The 21,144-nt window shown below is 45.3% G+C and overlaps 1 protein-coding gene across 1 annotated transcript in view; it reads right to left on the bottom strand.

The window, feature by feature from the left end:
- Positions 1 to 16,485: 16,485 nt before the first annotated feature.
- Positions 16,486 to 21,144, bottom strand: part of STYXL2 (serine/threonine/tyrosine interacting like 2) — a 63,214-nt gene continuing 58,555 nt past the window's right edge. Inside the window, exon 6 of the mRNA XM_055402079.2 lies at positions 16,486 to 19,843. Coding sequence (XP_055258054.2) covers positions 17,013 to 19,843 — 2,831 coding nt within the window. The 3' untranslated portion in view covers positions 16,486 to 17,012. The remainder of the gene's footprint in view (positions 19,844 to 21,144) is intronic.

Here is a 21,144-nt window from a genome sequence, read left to right as displayed (position 1 = left end):
AGAGATGGCTGGATGGCATCACTGACTCGATGGATATGAGCTTGAGTGAACTCCGGGAGTTGGTGATGGACAGGGAGGCCTGGTATAGGGTATGGCAGAAAGTGAAGAGGAACTCAAAAGCGTCTTGATGAAAGTGAAAGAGGAGAGTGAAAAGGTTGGCTTGAAGCTCAACATTCAGAAAACAAAGATCATGGCATCTGGTCGCATCACTTCATGGGAAATAGGTGGAAAAACAGTGGAAACAGTGTCAGACTTTATTTTTTGGGGCTCCCAAATCACTGCAGATGCTGATTGCAGCCATGAAATTAAAAGACGCTTGCTCCTTGGAAGGAAAGTTATGACCAACCTTGATAGTATATTAAAAAGCAGAGACATTACTTTGCCAACCAAGGTCCGTCTAGTCAAGGCTATGGTTTTTCCCGTGGCCATGTATGGATGTGAGAGTTGGACTGTGAAGAAAGCTGATCGCCGAAGAATCGATGCTTTTGAACTGTGGTGCTGGAGAAGACTCTTGAGAGTCCCTTATACTGCAAGGAGATCCAACCAGTCCATTCTAAAGGAGATCAATCCTGGGTGTTAAGGGACTGATGCTGAAGCTGAAACTGCAATACTTTGGCCACCTCATGCGACGAGCTGACTCACTGGAAAAGACTCTGATGCTGGGAAAGGTTGAGGGCGGGAGGAGAAGGGGACCACGGAGAATGAGATGGCTGGATGGCATCACCGACTCTGTGGACATGAGTTTGAGTGAACTCCGGGAGTTGGTGATGGACAGGGAGGCCTGGCGTGCTGTGATTCATGGGGTTGCGGAGAGTCGGACACGACTGAGCGACTGAACTGAACTGAACTGAACGGTGCCTGACAGATGACAGGGGGCGTGGCCAAGGCACCTTACATGTGCTCACAGCAAGATGGCGCCTGACAGATGTCAGGGGGGCGCGGCCCAGATAACCCCAAAAGGTTCTGAGTGGCTCCTAAACACCCCCACCCTTTACATGCTTTGATGTGAGTGGAAAGCCTCTTTTAAAAGTCCCGCGCTTACCCCATGCTTGCATATATATATGAGAAGCTTACACCAATAAAACGGGAACTGCCTTGACAGAACCTCCCGCTGCGTCTGAGTGTCTCTCTTTCCGGGTGAGGGAGGCTGTGGGGCGGGAGGCCCGCTCACTTCCTCTTTGGGGCTTGCTCCTTCAGACCCAGTCTCCTGGAGGAGCTAATCTTGGGCGGCTTTCTTGCCGAGGCCGAGGCTCCCCTCAGTCTCTGGCTCCTGCCTTGGAGCGCTACAAGGCAGGAGAGGAGAAGAAGGGGAAGAGAAAGAGGAAGCCAGGCCGGACGCCGGGGTGGAAACCCCACAGCCTGGAGTGCTGGGATTCATGGGGTCACAAAGAGTCGGACACGACTGAGTGACTCAACTGAACTGAACTGAAGAAAGAGAAATGCAAAATGGCTGCCTGAGGAGGTCTTACAAATAACTGAGAAAAGAGGAGAAACGAAAGGCAAAGGAGAAAAATAAAGATATATCCATCTGAATGCAGAGTTCCAAAGAATAGCAAGGAGATATAAGAAAGCCTTCCTAAGTGATCAGTGCAAAGCAATAGAGGAAAATAACAGAATGGGAAAGACTAGAGATCTCTCCAAGATAATTAGAGATACCAAAGGAACATTTCAGGCAAAAATGGGCTCAATAAAGGACAGAAATGGTATGGATCTAACAGAGGCAGAAGATATTCAGAAGAGGTGGCAAGAATACACAGAAGAACTATACAAAAAAAGTTCTTAATGATCCAGATAACCAAGATGGTGTGATCACTTAACTAGAACCAGACATCCTGGAGTGCTAAGTCAAGTGAGCTTTAGGAAGCATGACTATGAACAAAACTAGTACAGGTGATGGAATTCCAGCTGAGCTATTTCAAATCCTAAAAGATGATGCTGTGAAAGTGCTGTACTCAATATGCCAGCAAATTTGGAAAACTCAGCAGTGGCCACAGGACTGGAAAATGTCAGTTTTCATTTCAATCCCAAAGAAAGACAATGTCAAAGAAGGTTCAAACTACTGCACAATTGCACTCATTTCACCCGCTGGCAAAGTAATACTCAAAATTCTCCAAGCCAGGCCTCAGCAGTACGTGAACCGAGAATTTCCAGATGTTCAAACTCGATTTAGAAAAGGCAGAGGAACCAGAGATCAAATTGCCAACTTCTGTTGGATCATATCATATTAGAAATATCTATATCATATCATTTGAAGAAATACCATATCATTTGGAGAAATGTCAATAACCTCAGATATGCAGATGACACCACCCTCAAGGCAGAAACCAAAGAAGAACTAAAAAGCCTCTTGGTGAATGTGAAAGAGGAGAGTGAAAAAGTTGGCTTAAAACTCAACATTCAGACAACTAAGATCATGGCATCTGGTCCCATAACTTCATGGCAAATAGATGGGGAAACAGTGGAAACAGTGACAGACTTTATTTTTTGGGTCTTCAAACTCACTGCTGATGGTGACTGCAGCCATGAAATTAAAACATGCTTGCTCCTTCGAAGAAAAGTTATGACCAACCTAGACAGCATATTAAAAAGCAGAGACATTACTTTGCCAACAAAGTTCCATCTAATCATAGCTATGGTTTTTCCAGTAGTCATGTATGGATGTGAGAGTTGAACGATCAAGATGGCTGAGTGCCAAAGAATTGAGGCTTTTGAACTGTGGTGCTGGAGAAGACTCTTCAGAGTCCCTTGGACTGCAAGGAGATCTAACCAGTCCATCCTAAAGGGAATCAGTCCTGAATATTCATTGGAATATTGATGCTGAAGGTAAAGCTCCAATACTTTGATAACCTGATGGCAAAGAACTGACACACTAAAAAAGACCCTGATGCTGTGAAAGATTGAAGGCAGGAGGAGAAGGGGACAATAGAGCATGAGATGGTTGGATGGCATCACCAACTTGATGAACATGAGTTTGAGCAAGCTCGGGGTGTTGATGATGGACATGGAAGTCTTGCGTGCTGTGGCCCATGGGGTCATAAAGAGTTGGACACAACTCAGCAACTTAACTGAAGTTTAAAAAATAGTCGTATAATGTGATCTTGAATATATAAAGTACATATTTATATATGCATAGAGGGTTGGTGATGGACAGGGAGGCCTGGTGTGCTGTGATTCATGGGGTCGCAAAGAGTTGGACATGACTGAGCGACTGAACTGAACTGAGAGAAATATCAAAAAAGTGATTATCTCCAGGTGGTATGATTTTCTTGTGTATGTTTTTCTTTATGTTACAAACTTGCTTCACTGAAAATTTCTTTTCTATTTTTTTCTTTTTGGTAATGGAAGAAGGAAATCTCAATAATGTTTAAAAAAGTATAATGGTCTGTATCATTCCAGTTTACACTTCTTTATCTACTCTTTTAATTTTTTACTTTACTCTCTAATTGATCAGTGAGTGTAGTTTTGTCTTTTCTAATCTGGAAACTGAATGTCTTACAAAAAATACTTTTGACATGGAGAGGTTTCCTATCATTCTCAATGTTTGTTTCAGACCAGAGCAATTAACCCAAGCAATTAAACAGTGCCTTTACTCTAGGGATAGCAGAAGTCTGCAGTAGTCACTAACTCATCAACATCCTTCAGCTGCAGCTCCCCATAATTACACAGTGGAATTACTGATCATCTGTAATAGATGTAGAACTTTCATTGACACTGTGAAGAGGTGTACCTCTGCTTCAGAGTGGCATTAGCAGGGGCTCCGTTTCTCTTCTGTCTGTTCCAGAGTACCAAAATCATAGCATTCAAACAACTTAATTAGGAAAGCTGATAGTGGCATTATTAACAAAGGTCATTCTCACTTTACCAGAACATTCTCAAGCAGTAGGTATTAATAAAGTTTTTGGTGTGAACCAACAAATCAGAGGTAGCACATCTGATTCCTGCAGCCAGCTCAAAACCAAATGAGAAATTTGTTACAGAAAATAACAGATGGTCTCAGATCGAATATATCTCCTCAGAGGAAAAACGAACAAACAGAATATAACTCCAGACATGGTCAGGACATTCAACTGAAGAAACATCAATATATAGGCAATTCAATTAAAAATTATGTGTCCAGGATTTGTTATGATATCAGTCTTTGATTTAGAGGTCTGGGAATGATAGTTAAAATAAAGTAGGAGAATCAGAATAGCCCGTGGAGTTCTAAAATTCCATGCCACATTTGTTAGAGCATTTTGTAATTGTGAGGTCAAGTAAAGCATAATTGAATTTCTCTAACTCTACTTCAGGTAAAATGGGTGGAGAAGGGCATGACAACCCACTCCACCCGTTTTACAGATGAAGTAGATTTAGAGAAAGTCAATTACCTACTAGGTCACACATCTAGACTGGCAAAACTAGCCTTAAAAAGCATTTCAGCTTGACTCTGGACCCATCACACTCTCCCTTGCTTTATCTGAATGTAAATTGGTACAGCCACTATAGAGAATAGTATCCGTTCCGTTCCGTTCCGTTCAGTCGCTCAGTCGTGTCCGACTCTTTGCGACCCTGTGGACTGTAGCCTACCAGGCTTCTCCGTCCATGGGATTCTCCAGGCAAGAATACTGGAGTGGGTTACCATTTCCTTCTCCAGGGGATCTTCCCGACCCAGGGATCGAACCCGGGTCTCCCGCATTGGAGGCAGACGCTTTAACCTCTGAGCCACCAGGAATAGTATAGTTTCCTTAAAAAACTAAAAATAGAGATACCATATGATCCAGCAATCCCACTCCTGGGCACATACCCAGGGAGAATCATAATTCCAAAAGATAAATGCACCACAATGTTCATTGTAGCACTGTTTACAATAGCTAGGACATGGAAGCAACCTAAATGTTCATCAGCAGAGGAATAGATAAGGAAGATGTGGCCCATACAAGGAACAAAATAATGCCATTTGCAGCAACATGGATGGACCTAGAGATTCTCATACTGAGTGAACTTAAGTCAGACACAGAAAGACAAATCCCGTATAATATCGCTTATATGTGGAATCTTAAAAAATGGTACAAATCAACTTATTTACAGAATAGAAATAGAGTTACATATGTGGAAAACAGACTTATGGTTACCAGGGGGTAAGGGCAGGAGGAATCAATTGGGAGATTGGGATTGCTATATATATACACTGCTGCTGCTGCTGCGTCACTTCAGTTGTGTCCGACTCTGTGTGACCCCATAGACAGAAGCCCACCAGGGTCCCCCGTCCCTGGGATTCTCCAGGCAAGAACACTGGAGTGGGTTGCCATTTCCTTCTCCAATGTGTGAAAGTGAAAAGTGAAAGTGAAGTCGCTCAGTTGTGTCCGACCCTTAGCGACCCCTCGGACTGCAGCCTACCAGGCTCCTCCATCCATGGGATATATACACTGCTGCTACTGCTGCTGCTGCTGCGTCACTTCAGTCGTGTCCGACTCTGTGTGACCCCATAGACGGCAGCCCATCAGGCTCCCCCGTCCCTGGGATTCTCCAGGCAAGAATACTGGAGTGGGTGGCCATTTCCTTCTCCAATGCAGGAAAGTGAAAAGTGAAAGTGAAGTCGCTCAGTCATGTCTGACTCGTAGCGACCCCATGGACTGCAGCCTACCAGGCTCCTCCGTCCATGGGATTTTCTAGGCAAGAGTACGGGAGTGGCTAGCCATTGCCTTCTCCGCGATATATACACTATGATATATAAAATCGATAATTAATAAGAACCTCCTGTATAGCACAGGGAACTCCAGTCAATACTCTGTAATGGCCTATATGGGAAAAGAATCTAAAAAAGACTGTATATATATGTGTGTGTGTGTATAATTGATTCACTTTGCTGTATACCTGAAACTAATACAACATTGTAAATCAATTATCCTCCAACACAAATTGAAAAAAAAGAGACTGTAGACTCAAAGAAAAAAAAGCTGAGATTTCCCTGAAGATCAGGGCTACAAGACCAGAGTTTAGAGTACTTGATTTATATTGTTTATTGTCATGGGGTGGTGAAGTTATTTATAATAAACACAATTTAAAAAATCATCCAGTTTGAAATCATATTGGAAACAGTATTGTTGTGTCCAGGAAACATTATTGCCTAAAACTTCACAATTTTCATGATCAAATGAAAAGCATTGATTGGCGTGATTAAACTGCTGACACACACAGATTTTAAAAAACATAACGAGTCCGTGCTCACTTCTTGCGATTCACTGCATTGTGTGCAAAGATGTGTGTATCTTAAGAGACATAAAGCAGCAGAGACGAAAGGTGGAAAGAGGCCCTGATTTTGACTTGTAAATGGCCTCACGTGTCCTTTGTTGTTCCGCTGACAATTTTAGACTCTTGGACCTTTTGATATTCCTCCATCAAAACTTTCTCAGTGTCTGTCTCATTTCAAAGCGACACTAGCTAATCCGTGCCACTGAGCTACCCCTAATTCACAGACACTTTAACTGTGGCTGGTGCCTTAACTCAAAGGAAAGATTCTAGCACTGGGATTTCAAGCCAAAGTAGCCTCTGGGCTCTGAAGTGCCTTTCATTAGAGAATCTGCTGGACTGTATTCAAACTCTTCAGAGAAAGACATTGTGTTTCATTCATCTTTCCATTTCCAGCACCCAGAAAAATTCTTGTCCCCTAGTAAAAACTCCATATGTGCTTGTGGAATGAAAGAAGAAATGAATGGATGAAATCAACTAGAGGGATATTTTACAGCAGGTCTTGTTGATTAATAAATATAATGTTTGTCTACTATTAAACCTGTTTGGGTGAATTTTGCTCATACTGTTGTTGATCCCAGGTTTGGGTGCCTCACGAACAGTGAGGGCAAACAAACCAAAACATTGGAATTTTGAGAAGAGAAAGGTTTATTGCATGGCCCAAGCAAGGAGAATGGGCGGCTCTTGTTCAAAAAGCTCAAACTCCTTAACAGTTCTAGGGAAGTGTCTTTTAAAAAACAGTTTTATTTATTTATTTATTGTTGGCTGTGCTGGGTCTTCGTTGCTGTGGGGGTTTTCTCCAGTTGTGTGAGCAGGGGCTGCTCTTCACCACGGTGCTTGGGCTTCTCACTGTGGTGTCTCCTCCTGTGGAGCATGGCCTCTAGGCCTGTGGGCTCAGTAGTGGTGACTCGCAGGCTCTAGAGCACAGGCTCAGTTGTTGTGTTGCATGGGCTTAGTTACTCTGCACATGTGGGACCTCCCCAGATCAGGGATTGAGTCCATGTCTCCTGTGTTGGCAGGTGGATTCTTTACCACTGAACCACTAGTGAAGCTCTCGGGGAATTGTTTAGACACAATTTGGCGGAGAAGGGCTGCAGGTGTGTGATCTTCTTCTGATTGGTTGGTGATAAGGTAATGGGGTCACATCTCAATTATTAGCCATCTGATTCCAACCAATCTGGAGGTTTAAGTACTTGTGCTCAGCCTGAAGTTACAGCCTCCACCTGGGTTGGGGGGAAGGCTTAGCTCCATAGAAAAACTCCAGTAGAGATATATTGATTAAAACTTTGCTTAAAACTGTCCTGTTGGGACTTACCTGGTGGTCCCGCGGTTAAGAATCCACGCTTCCATTGCAGGGAGCACAGGTTGGATCCATGGTGTTACATATACCCCTCAAGGAGGACATTGCTTTATCCCTTACTGTTTCCTGACCGCTCCTCTGTTTCTGCATGCCCTCTCTTCCCTAATTAGGAACTGAATCTGCCCTCTGGAACTCGGGGAAGGTCAGGAAGGCTGTAGCCTTTTCCCTGCAAACAAGAAACAGGGGACATGTAAAGGCTTTTGTATGCTAGAGGGCACCACAGGGTCCTGCTCCATTTCAACCCCCCTTTTTTTGATACTCCTCAGTCTGGAGGGGAACAGGTGTTGGAATCAAAAACTCAGTAGAGGAACTTGGTTTTAGGGGGACTTGGTTTCAATAACTAAAATCCTCATTCATCTTGAGTCCACTGCTATCAAAGACGGGGCATGTTTCTTCTGCTTAAGGGACTGTGAGGACGAGTGATTTGCCTAATGTCTCTTGTCTGCTTCTGTTTCTCTGTCTCTGCTTTCTTTCCCTCTCTCTTACACACACACCCTCCAGCTCTCTGCATCTCTCCCAGCAGCTTTTGTAATAAATAGAGAGCTCCACAACTGCCTATGCTGTTCAGCTTTAAAAAGAGAAAGCTGTCTGAAAGATGCACAAATATTGTGACTCCCTGGAATGAACGCTTCTCTCCTGGGAGTCAGAAGAGAAAGCATGTGGAAATCTCAACCTCTTTGAACATACCATCCTTTAAGTAAAGCTCCTATTTAACAGCGGTCCCTGGGGGTTCTGGGCTTGTCATTTTCCTGGAACTCTTTCTCACTGGACTGATTATTAGTGAGCAGGCTAACATGCTGGATGGAGGAAAGCCAGTCTGAGCTTGGGCTTTGTTCAGGGACTGTATCTTCTGGATGGTCAATCTGTCAGCAGCCTACAATTTGATTTCAGATTTTTCTCCAATTGTGCTTTTAATTCCTCCCTGGGCATAGATCTTTTTAAAGGAAAATGGAGTGGTAGAAAAAAGTGGCTTTAAAGTCAGACATATCTAGGTTCAAATCCCTGTTTCCTTACTTACATTGTAATCCTGAGCACATCACTTAATTCCTCTCAGCCAGATTTTCCCATTTGTAAAAGGAGGATAGTAACACCAGCTTTGCAGAATTGTTATGTTGGTCAATAGGCTACATGGAATGGAGCTGAGAGGTGGTCAGCCGGCTTCCCAAAATGGATTCCCTGAGGAAGAGCAACACAACTCTGGGGACTTTCTTGCTCTGTGTTGGGGCAATGGCGTTGGTGGGGAGAGAGGGGAAATAGGAAGCCATTGCACTGCTTCCTGTCTGAGCGCTTGTTAACGTTTTCTTCTTGTTTGAGAAATGCTAATAAGGCAATGATCCATTTAAGCCACAGGGTCTCAACGTACAGCAAAGGGCAGTGAATCATGCCTGCTATCTGCCCTTTTGCCTGCTACAGGGGCCTTTGTTGCTCTGTGTTCCTTTCAGGAATGCCTGATTCTCCCCAAACAGCTCTTAGCAGCCCCATGTGAATGAGGTCACAGCAGGCTGGTGGCAGCTGGCACAGAGCAGGGCCAGGAGCAGCTACTACTCTGATGGCTTTCCTTTAGCCTCCCAGCCCTCGTCCCCAGCCTCTGCTCTGGTTTGGAGAGTATGGACATTTGTCAAGACTGGGCTCTACTGAAGCATTTGCAGAGTTACTGTGACTTGGAGAGAAATGCTTCCAGAGACTCTGGCCCAGCATTCAATGTTGGTAAAGTGAGGGTTGTTCTCCCAAGCAGCTGGCTGAGCTGCTGTGCCTCCCAGAGATGCCTGGAATTCCCACCAACCTCCAGTATCCTGTGATGTTCTCTCTCCTATCACCCCCTAAACAACTTGCCCACTCATCAGAGGTGGGTGGAGAAAGGGAGGAAAGAGGGGAAAGTGTCACTAAACAGAAATAAATTGACATCTTTGGGTCCTAAAAATGATTCATGCGAAATCATTAATTCACTAGTCAATCAATAATTCCATGATTTTAAAACAAATTGATTTAAAGACTAACAATTTAGTAGAAGATGTAAAAGATATTTACTGAGCAATTGTTGTGTGCCAGGCACTGTCCTGAGCTCTTTAGAGATGTCATCTATCATGCAAGGTGTGTGGGCTTTCAAACCAGACCTCAATCTGAATTTTGAATTTGACGTAGAGCAGCCATGTGGCCTTGCGTAATTTATTATTTTACCTCTCTGAGCATCAATGTCCCTATCAGTTTCTTTGAAACATCAGAGAAATATTTCCCTAATCACCACGTCTAATGTAACACCCCACTCCCCACCACCATCTTTCAGAGCACTATTTTTTTTAGCTATAATAACTGTCTGTCGAGAGTCCCCTTTTTGCTAGGCTTGGCTTCTAGTGCTGGGGATACAACAGGAAACAACTACCCCATGGAACTCACACTCTAGTAGGGAGAGAGAGTGAAAGTGAAAGTCGCTTAGTCGTGTCTGGCTCTTTGTAACCCCATGGACTACATAGTCCATGGAATTCCCCAGGCCAGAGATACTGGAGTGGGTAGTCTTTCCTTTCTCCAGGGGATCTTCCCAACCCAGGAATCGAACCCAGGTCTCCTGCATTGCAGTAGGATTCTTTACCAGATGAGCCACAAGGGAAACCCAAGAATACTGGAGTGGGTAGCCTTTCCCTCCTCCAGCAGATCTTCCTGACCCAGGAATCAACCTGGGGTGTCTTCCGCATTGCAGGCAGATTCTTTACCAATTGAGCTATGAGGGAAGCCCAGTAGGGAGAGAGTGACAGACAAATGAGCAAACAGATAATAAATATATAAATAATATTCTAAATTCCCTTTTTACCATCTATCTCCCTCAATAAAATTATTAGCTACTTGAGGGCAAATTATCACCTGTTTTGACTTCTGCTGAATTCTCAGTGCCCAGCATAGTGTTTAGCACAACATATGTTTAAAAACTGAAGTAAATAAATAAAGTTTAAAAGTTTTGAAGAGAAAAAAGTAGATAACCCATGCTTGAAGCTCTCAGCATAGTGCTTGGAATATGGTAAATATGTAATAAGTTGGCAGTTTTTCAATCAGATTCCAAAGCTGTGTGCTTATCCGCATCACCAAATTGTGTTTATTATAATGATAACTATAACAATAATAATGTGTTGTTATTATTATAGAATTACATATACCAATGTATAATTTACTTACCAAGTTCTACTGTATGCCATGGACTGTCTAGGCATATTAAAATAATACCTTATTTAATTATAACTCCACAATAATCCTTAAGTACTATTCATCCTTAAGTAGATCAATCCTGGGTGTTCATTGGGAGGACTGATGCTAAGGCTGAAACTCCAATACTTTGGCCACCTCATGCGACGAGTTGACTCACTGGAAAAGACTCTGATGCTGGGAAAGGTTGTGGGCGGGAGGAGAAGGGGACGACGGAGAATGAGATGGCTGGATGGCATCACCGACTCTGTGGACATGAGTTTGAGTGAACTCCGGGAGTTGGTGATGGACAGGGAGGCCTGGCGTGCTGTGATTCATGGGGTCGCAAAGAGTCGGACACGACTGAGCGACTGAAATGAACTGAACTGAACTGAAGGTAGACATTCTTAACCTTAAGTACCAAATTCCTATAATAAAAAGCAGAGTGTAGTGAGTGCCAAAGACAGGCACAAACAAAATACTGTGCGATTTCAGAGGAGGAAGAGATTCATGTGGTCAGGGAGGCTGGAAGAGTTTTGATAGAGGAGAATCTCAGAGGATGCAGTGTCTGAGCATGGAGATAGCAGGGTGAGGGGGATGGGGACCCTGAGGCAGAGCGGAAAGGGCACAAAAGAGTGTATGCAATGGTGTGCTGTTCTAACAGAAGTGGAAGTGTGGTACATGGAGGGAGAGGTAGGGAGGACTAGAAGTGGAGGGGGAAGGCAGCTCTCAAGTGCCAAGGGAAGAAATTTAAACTTCCTTTCATAGGCAGCTTCCCTGGTAACTTGGACGGTAAAACGTCTGCCTACAATGCGGGAGACCCAGGTTCGGTCCCTGGTTGGGAAGATCCCCTGGAAAAGGAAATGGCAACCCACGCCAGTATTCATGCCTGGAAATTCCCATGGACCGAGGAGCCTGGTGGGCTACAGTCCATGGAGTCGCGAAGAGTTGGACACGACTGAGCGACTTCTCTTCTTCTTCTTCTCCACTTTATAGGCAATAGGGAGCCATTAGAATTTTTAAGCAGGAGATAAAGACCCAGAATTGTGAACTTGAAGATTAATTCAGTTCTAGACTAGATGGAAAGGAAATGAGGCTGCAATTGCCAGGCAGAGTCCCAGTTTGGGGAGATGGTGGTGATCACAAAATGAAGAAAACACATGCAAAGAGCAGAGTCATCTGGCTCAGGTGAGGGACAAGGGAAAGGAAGTGTCAGAGTCGGCTGTGAGCTTTTAAGGTTCAGAGGTTGGTGTTCTTCCTATCTGCCTGGCATGCTACTACGTTTGGACCCAGGGACCTTGATTGTTCTCTAACCTGGGCAATTTTTCAATAAACCTTTCTCCTGAGGGATTTAGGACCCTCTTTTACTTGAGATTGTCTCTGTTTTCCATGACTTCATGTAAAATGATCATAATAGCACAGTGCCCTGGGGCAGTATTGGTACAAGGCTGACATTCATTCTAACCCTAACCAAACAGAGCTAAATTGAACTGAATTATTGGTTATGGCTACTCCTCTGGGTTTCCACCAAAGCTGAATTCAGCTTCTGCCTCCAGGAACCTAGACACAGATAGAGCTAAGCCAAGTGGATCTTCTGCCCACTCTGAGAGGCCATGTCCACCTGGGACTGAGGTGACTGAATGGCTGGAAATGGGATGGCTCAGTTGCTGCAGCAGATGGTCTGTGTGCACAGATGCTCACAGATGCTAGGTGGGGCCATGATGTCCAAAAATGACAGTAGTGGTGTTTGGAACCTATAGAAATAAAATTATGTTGATAACTACCTTCACGTGCACATGGATAGATTTACACTAAATTTGGCAGATATTTTGGGGGATGATATGACTTAAAGGTTTTACATGAAATTTGCTTTTGAGTGTGTATGTTGCAGGGATGGGGATGTGGTTTCTAGTTGGTACCTGAAAGAGATGGAAGGCATCCTGCATAGCAACAGGAGCTGACACAGAAAATAGATAGTGCTTTAAAACATGAGCCCTGAACCACAGTTCATAAGGATAGATGATGCCAAGGCTAGGTATAAATTTTTATTCAAGATTCTTCTCACAAGGGCAATTCTGTTTAGCGTGTTTTAGGCAGGTTGTGGCAAGAAGTTATTTAATTGTCATTGGCTAATAACACTAGGAATAAAGGTTTCAGGGAATCCAGAGAAATTCATATGCCCTATTCTGGTAATTTTCCAAACACTAAATGCAGAGTCTTCATAACCCAGGGCCAACAATATATCACAGGATAACTGGTGTACTGGCCTGAAACTGTGCCCTTATTCTTGGATATTGTCCATCTGCTCTTGACTCTTCAGGCCCAGGGACCTAACCCTTAACCCCAGGGTGCACACTATACCTCTCCATTCTGCCTGCACCTCTGTAAATGACTTTTTTGAATTACCTCATTTGGGTGTGTCTCCTGTTTCTTGCTGGGGTGCTTCAGATCCACCTTGTTTTTCGCAGACTCCATGACTTCATTTCCCCTCCAGGCCTTGGCGGTTAAAAACTGTGTTCTCTGTCTCTTCCCACCTGCCTCCAGATCTTGTGCAGGTTTTCTGCTCTTGTGGGGCCCCTTTCTGTATACTATTCTCCCCTTAGCATGGAAGTCTCCCAGTGAGCTCTTTGTATAACTTAAAAGTAGACGACACATTCATTCAGATCTGTCCCCTCCTTTTCTTTTCTGTAAAACACAATCACTGACTATTAGCTGGCTTTGTGTAGCTAAAACCCTATTGCGGTCATTATTTAATTCTTAGTAGTGGATCAGTCTTGTGTTTCAGTGCATGTTGTTCCCCGTCATTTAAAACAACATCATCAGAAAAGCTCTACTGAGATGGCCTTTCCATGTAAGTGTATTAACTGTTTGCCCCTCCCAATTCACCTTTTGTTCTTCTCCAGACTACTGGGTTTTCCCACCTGCTGGATTACAGTTCAGTTCAGTTCAGTTGCTCAGTCATGTCCGACTCTTTGCGACCCAAGGATTACAGTTAGGTTTGGCTAAAAAAAGTTACTAGTGTGAGATCAATATTTAGGAGGAGAGAGAAGTCTGGGTATTCGTTCTCCCCACTCCCCTGCCAGGTTGCTAGGTGGCCCTCCTCCTTCGGTTATGGTTCTTGCTGGCTCTACAAATAGCTTCCTCACTTTGCCCCCTTGGTCCCAAGATGGGATCAGTATCCCACTGTCTAGTACCTGGGTGCTTTACTGTTCCTGTTTGCTCTCTATCCCTGCCCATGCCTCTGTAAACAGTTCCCCACTGAACTCTCATCATCCACCTTGGGTTTGCCATTTCTGAGAACTTTACTGATATAATGACCTTTTCATGTCATTCAGAGACTGGAAGGCTGAAGTCCACCCTATCATCCTAAATTGGGTCTAATTCTTGGGATCACACTTAGGATCCTAACACTTCAAACCCCATCTATTCCTTCAAGCTCGTTATAACTCATATAAAGTTTTCATTGATGTGATTTACCAAAATACAATCTGGACTCCAGGAATCAGGTGAATTCAGAATCCTGAACCATCAGGTGGACGCCTCCCTGAACACAGGACCATGAAGGAACCATCCTTGGAGACACAACAAGCAAAAGCTGTTCTACAGGTCTTGACCTTGACTCATCTTGGGTTTCCTCCTCTGAGCTAGTCCATGTATGGACTATGAGGGCCATTGCTGTCTTTCTAGCCTGGGAGTTCAACTAAAAGCAGACTAGGTCATTTCTTTATTATGTGTTCACCAGGCTCAAACTCAGGTTTGGAGAAAGACTAGCTGGCTCTTCAAACCGAGATGCTTTAACATGCTTGTTCAACATCCACTCGGTGGACTGTTAGGACTGCTGCTGCTGCTGCTGCTAAGTCACTTCAGTCGTGTCCGACTCTGTGTGACCCCATAGATGGCAGCCCACCAGGCTCCCCCATCCCTGGGATTCTCCAGGCAAGAACACTGGAGTGGGTTGCCATTTCCTTCTCCAATGCGTGAAAGTGAAAAATGAAAGTGAAGTTGCTCAGTTGTGTCCGACTCTTCGCGACCCCACGGACTGCAGCCTGCCAGGCTCCTCCGTCCATGGAATCTTTGGACTAGAAATTTAAAAAGTTTCTCAACATGATTGAGATCAATTTATTTATTTTCGACTTAGGTTAGTTAAAAAGACATGTGTAGAGATCTGTGTTAATTGGATCCTTAAGAACAGGCACTGGGGGCAGCTGCTCAGCTGGCCTCTCAGTTAATTCAATCCCTGAACTTAGGTCTCTAAATATTGATGGTCAGTTTGCAAGATAATTCAAGGTAAGAAGATCAGGAAAAGAAAAAGAGAACTGTTGTCCCAGGGATATTGTCAATCCTCTGTCTAGAAGATCAGTCTTCTAGAATGGATGCTCAACTGATTGTCTGTGCCTGTGTCAAAAACTTTCCTATAGCGGTAAAATGAGAGAGGAAGCTTTGAGCTTGCCCAGAAGGTAAAATGAGCCACAACCAGCCTTCTTGCCTATGAGGATAGTGCCACCTTAGATGATGACAACGACCTGTTGAGCACGGAAACTAGGGACTACGGCTGACTAAAGTAAAGCGAGCAGAGGAAGAAGGAAAGGGGGAAATAGGACAAAGGCTGAGCTGTGTTTTTTTAAGGCCTCGTTCTCCCTCAGCTAGTGAAGGGGAGATGAGCACCATCAGTGATTGAACTGCAGGCTGACGTGTTAGAAGGAAGGTGAGCAAATTAATTCAGTTATTTTGACAGCAGCTAATGTGCAAGTCTGGGTTTGAGCTCAAGTCTGTTCCTTTTGCCTTGGTGTATTCATGCTCACTGCAAAGTGTAATGTTAATAATCCATGTAGAAAAGAGGCATCATGTCCATGTCCTATAAAACTCAGTTTCTAGGAAAAATGATTGCATGATTAATGATCACTTACTATACATCCCATTGGTGGATTCCTCCTTCCTCTTCTGCCCTCCCAACTATATCTCATGAATTAGATACATGTCTGTTTTTGAATCCTGCAAGATGCTACAGGTTGAAAGGGACTATAGAAACAAGTTCTCCAACGTTTGAGATATGTGCCCAAAACATGTCTCTTGCTTTGACAATTCAACCTGTGTTTGGAAGGCTAGAAATCCTTGGGAACAACACATAAGAAATCTCACCAACCTAGCCCATCCAGAGTGCAGAGAAGGATCAAATGGACTGCCCACAGCACTACCCAGTGATCCTCAAAGAGATGAAAAGCAACGATGATCACAAGACCTCATAAAAATACATCTCCACCTCCTTGTACTGGGCTTCTTTTTTTCTCTCCCTCATGGTGATTTGCTTTTTACCCCTGCCATTCCAGAGGGACTCTCTACCTTTAGCTTACCACTATAAAACCTTTCTCTCTTGAGTTCCATCTGTCACTCTCAAGGGTCCCCCTCATGTCTTCCCCATCCCTGGGGCTTCCCTGGTGGCTCAGATGGTAAAGAATCTGCCTGCATTGCAGGAGACCCATGGCTTCCCATTGCACTGTATCCTAAACTAAATACTTGGTTATTACTTTTTACAATAATAAATATTATTTTAAAATAATAATATTTTATATATTAATATTTTTAAATATAAAATGATATTGGTATCGTCTGGAGACACAGCTTTTGTAGCACAAGGTGAGGGTGGCTCTTGGTAACACATCTGTGTCTCTTAAAGTGGGTTTCCACTAATATCCAAAGAGTTAAAAGTGACCAGAATGAAGAAGAAATATTTGACAACATATCAATTTAATGGAGATCCAAAACATTCAAAAGAAACAACCAGAACTCAGCATTGCTGGGAGAGGTGAGACTTGCCACAGGATAGATTTCTTGTGTCTCATTATCCAACCTCTACATATAGAACCATGTCCCGTACTCACAGCCTTCCTGGAATAAGTCGGAGTCTCCAACAAACTATAGTGCCTTTGTAAGCTTATATCTAGTCTGTGATGAAAAAAATCAAACATATAAGTGAAGCATCAAAGTTTAGAAGCACTGGGCAACAGAAATGGCGTCAGTTGGTCCCTCATTTGGACCTTACATTTATAGCTCTTCTTCTCCTTCTCTGTTTCCTCCCTATCCCACCTCTGGTGCCTTTCTTCCCCATACCACTCATTTCACTTCTGCCCCTCCATTTGATCCTTTCCCCGTCCTTGTCCCTTGGTGGGCTGTGGCTATGTGCGTCTTGAGCCTTGTGCTAAGTTGTAAGCTTCTCCCTGTGTTCTCAGTCTCTCCCAGATTCACTTTGCCCAGCTTAATCCTCCCTTCTTCTCTGCAGCTTAGTCCTTGTTTCTTCTTGCCGGCGTCTCCAGGCAGCAATGATGGCTTCATCATCCATTTCCTCCTCCTCCTCCCTGTTAGTGCTTCTCCAATACCGGGACCGCCGCCCTGAAGCAAACCTCCCTTCTTCTCTCTTTTCCATCCTCTCTTTCTCTCCCTCCTCTTCAGATCTCGTGAAACTCTGGGTGAATTTCCTCTTGGCTCCAAATTCAGAAAAGTCTGACTTGGATGACTCTTCCACATTTTCCCAGTCCCTGGATCTGGCCCCATTTGGACGCCGTGGTTCTGGGGACTCTTCTCCTTCAGAAGGCTCGGGGGTCCGGCGGAAAAAGTAGGGCTCCGGGCTTTCCTCCCGGGAGCTTGAGGTCTCACTAAACATAGACCTGGAGAATGTGTGCATCTCTCTGCCCTCCCTGGTGGAGGAAGCAGAGAACCGTGAAGTGCTTTTTCCCGAGTTGCTGTTGGTCTCATGGTAGGAGGAGGTGTCCTGCTCCTCTGACCGGGATTTGGAGAACTTGTAACTGGAAGACTTAGACTCTGTCTCCCAAAGCAGGGAAGATCTGGTGCACTTTTCCCTGGAGCTTCCAGACCAATCACTTTGGGGAGGAGACTTTTCCTCTGTCCTGAGGCCACTGAGCCACTTATTAATACTGTTATCCATCTCTCTACCAGCTCTGCTGCCACTTCCATAGCCATCAGAGACAGCCAGGGAGGAGAAGGTGTCTGTTTCGGGTTTCTGGGAATTACTGCGGGAAGAATACCGGAAGCTCCCTATGGCGCTGTCAGTGTCCTCATCCCTATCACCCACATCATCATCCTCATCCTCATCTTCTTTGACTTTCTTCTTCTTGAAAAGGGAGCTGCGTTTGTTGTCGGAGGCCAGCTTCTCCATTTTGTACTCGGACATCTTCTCCTTCAGCTCTGTTTGCATCTCCTTCTCCTTCCGGCCAAGCTCCTTTAGGTCGATGTTGTCAGCAAAGAGGCTATAGATAGGCTTGCTGGTCCCCTTCACTTTGCTCCCAGTACCTTCAGCTCTTGCGCTCCTCATGGTATGGGAGGACAACACAGACTGGATCTCAGAGCTGGGTCTTGCCTGGCTTTGAGGCAGCAGGAAGCTACCCAGGGAGGAGCTGCTCTGTCCACTGAGCATGGAGACTTGGTCATCGCCTAGGTAGCTGCCTGCTGGTGCCGCCTTCATGCTTACAACGGATGGTGGGCGGGGCGACGACAACAGCATTTCATTTTGCTTCTGGGCGAGAGTTTCACTGACTACGTTGGCAATCCAGTTCTGTATGCTGGCAATGGAAATTGTGTCTCCAGGCCCCACATGCAGGTTAGGTAGAGGTGTGGTGGGGGTGGAAGCCAAACATCTGCCTACTTTGCTTAGGGCCTGAGAAGGATGGGAGCTGTGGCTCTGGGTGCTGAGCACCGATGCTGTGTCCCCATCAGCGATGACTGAGGGGGCTGCTGACCAGAAGGCAGACAGAGGGATGCTCCCACTGGCAGCTGAGCTATCTGCCTCCCAGCTTCCCATGGACTGGCTCTCCTCCAGTGTCTGCCTGCTTCTCTCCAGCAGCTCCAGCCTCCGCTGCCTCTTCTTGACCAAGGCCAAGTCCTCTCCCTTGCTGAGCTCCACCACCTCCTCCTTGTTCTCACTGCCCACCTTCTTCTGGTGTTTCAGCTTCCAGGCCTGGTAGGCAGACAGATTGAAATCAGAGAGGTTTTTCTTCTCCTCGTCCACCTCCTCCACACCTTGCTCACTGCTGCCGTCTCCTGCCTCTAAGTCCTTCTTGTGAAATCCAAATTGGATTCTCTTGATCTTCCACCTCTCCAGGGCGGTGAGTTTGTCCTTGTTTCTGCTGCAGAAGTTATAGAAGGAGCTGGCCTCGGAGGCCACACTCTGCTCGTCATCCTCCCGCACCCTGCTCCCCACCTCCGAGCTGGCGTCCGCCTCCTCTCTCTTGTTCCTGGAGTGGTACTTCCGGGAGGCCTCCTTCTCAATCTCCTGCAGCCTCTGGTTCCACATGTCCCAGGTGCTCTCCGTGGACATGGAGTCCGAGCGGCGTCTCCCTCCTCGGTTCTGGCTGCGCATCTGCAGCTGCTGCGTCAGGACCCGGATGTCGTGGCTGCTCACACTCTCGGCGGCGCTGCTCTCACTCAGCGTGTGCCTCCTTCTTCTCCTCACGAAGGAGCCGCCATCGCCCGCCTCCTCCTCTTCCTCCTCCCTATCCCACCTGCGGTGCCCTTCTGCCTGGTACCTCTCATTTCGGCTCTGCCACTCCCGGATGATTCGCTCTACGTCCTCATCCTCGGGCTCCTCACCTTGACGAGAGGAGGCTGAGAACCTGCCATCCTCGCCCTGCGGGACCTTGCCCGTGGGGAGACTCTGCCCCTTTTTCCATGCCTCGTAGAGCTTCTCCTCCTCCTCCTCATCGATAAGGGTGAGGGGCTTGGAGGCCTGGCTGGCCCTCCCCAAGGAGGAGGCACTCAGGTGACTGGCAGCGTCGTCCTCCTCCTCCACCGTGAGGGTGTGCACTCTGGCTGCCGCCGTGCTCCCGGCGTCCGCGTCCTCCTCTGCCTCCTCCTCCCCCCACTCCCTGCTGAAGTCCTCTTCTCGCTCCTCCATCAGCTTCTCGTTGAGCTCCCGGAGCTGCTTCAGGAAGCCGTCGTTGGGGTAGATGGCCCGCTTCTTGCGCACAGTCATCAAGGCCTCTAGGATGGCCATGTTGTGGAAGATCATCAGGTAGGCTACTACCAGCACGGCCGAGCGGCTGACGCCCATTTCGCTGCTGACCAGGACTTTCCCTGAGAAGAAAACACAGCAGATGGTGATGGAACAGCAATAGTATGGCTGCTTTTTTTTTTTTTTAAGTTTTAATGTGCTGGATTTAGTATGCTTCCTTTGCCTCTCATATTCATCCATGCTCAAGTCACATGAGGGACAAGCATCACTGTCCCCATGTCACGGAAGTCAGACAGAGCAGTGAGGCTACTGTGTGCTTGTGGAAACATTTTCTGAAAATGGACAAGGATTGGGGAGTGCTGGGGAAAGAAAGGATCTAACCACTGTCCCTGCTTTTGAAACATTAAGTGCTCCTCTGTGCTGTGCTGTGCTTAGTTGCTCAGTTGTGCCCAACTGTTTGCAACCCCATGGACTGTAGCCTGCCAGGCTCCTCTGTCCATGGGGATTCTCCAGGCAAGAAGACTGGAGTGGGTTGCCAGGAGTGCATTTCTACTTTCCACCAACCTGAGCATCAGAAGGAGGAAAAATAAAAGAATAGGGGTAATGGGGAAGGAACTAAAAAATGAACAAGGCTAAGATGAATGAATCAGAAAGAAGTAGAATCTCAGTGTTGGAAAAAACCACAAGTCATTTGAGAATTCCCTTTACAATATCTTTGATTCTGGACAATCCATCTTTCAGAATCTGCTGGATAGTTCCAGTGACAGAGAGCTCAGTATCTTGGATAGACAGAATACAACAAATCTTTCACTCCATATTTAGGTCATTATAATTTTCTGAAAATTCTTTCCCCTGTTAGGGCAAAGGATAACTCTGTAACAGGCATTTAGTACTCCTACTCTGACATACTAGGGTAAATGATAAATAATTAGGTCTTTAATACAAAAATTTTTAAGAAAATCACTATTATATTCTTCACTGAAGTTGTGTTTTTTTTTTTTTTCCCTTTTCCTGTCTAGTCTGGATCTTTCAATCATTAGACAAACACTTTTCCATGTTTCATTACTATATGATCTACTCGCTTCAGGTCAAACTTGGATTTATTAGCTTTATTCCAAAGGAATTTGTGTCAGTGTGGAGCGAGATATTTCAGGTTTGGAATGACTCAAATGGACTAGAGTGGGCCCCTCGTTACTCTTGTTCTAGGCACTGGGCCTTCACTGATGCCACATGAGCTTGCAATGTGGGTGGATATGTCATACATTGAACTCAAATTATTGTTTATATCAACTGAAACCTGTAAAGCCTTCTAAAACTGCTATTAAGTCATGTCTCTCTTGTAGCATTCGTAAAGCATAAGGATAGTTGTACAAATTGCTATGAATGCTTTCAGTAAATATAGCCTGTTCTTATAGCCTAACAG

This window comes from Moschus berezovskii, chromosome 4 (assembly GCF_049115385.1).
Source record: "Moschus berezovskii isolate FMDL1 chromosome 4, NW_MosBer_1.0, whole genome shotgun sequence".
NCBI classification, from domain to species: domain Eukaryota; kingdom Metazoa; phylum Chordata; class Mammalia; order Artiodactyla; family Moschidae; genus Moschus; species Moschus berezovskii.
This window is presented reverse-complemented; position numbering and strand designations above follow the sequence as displayed.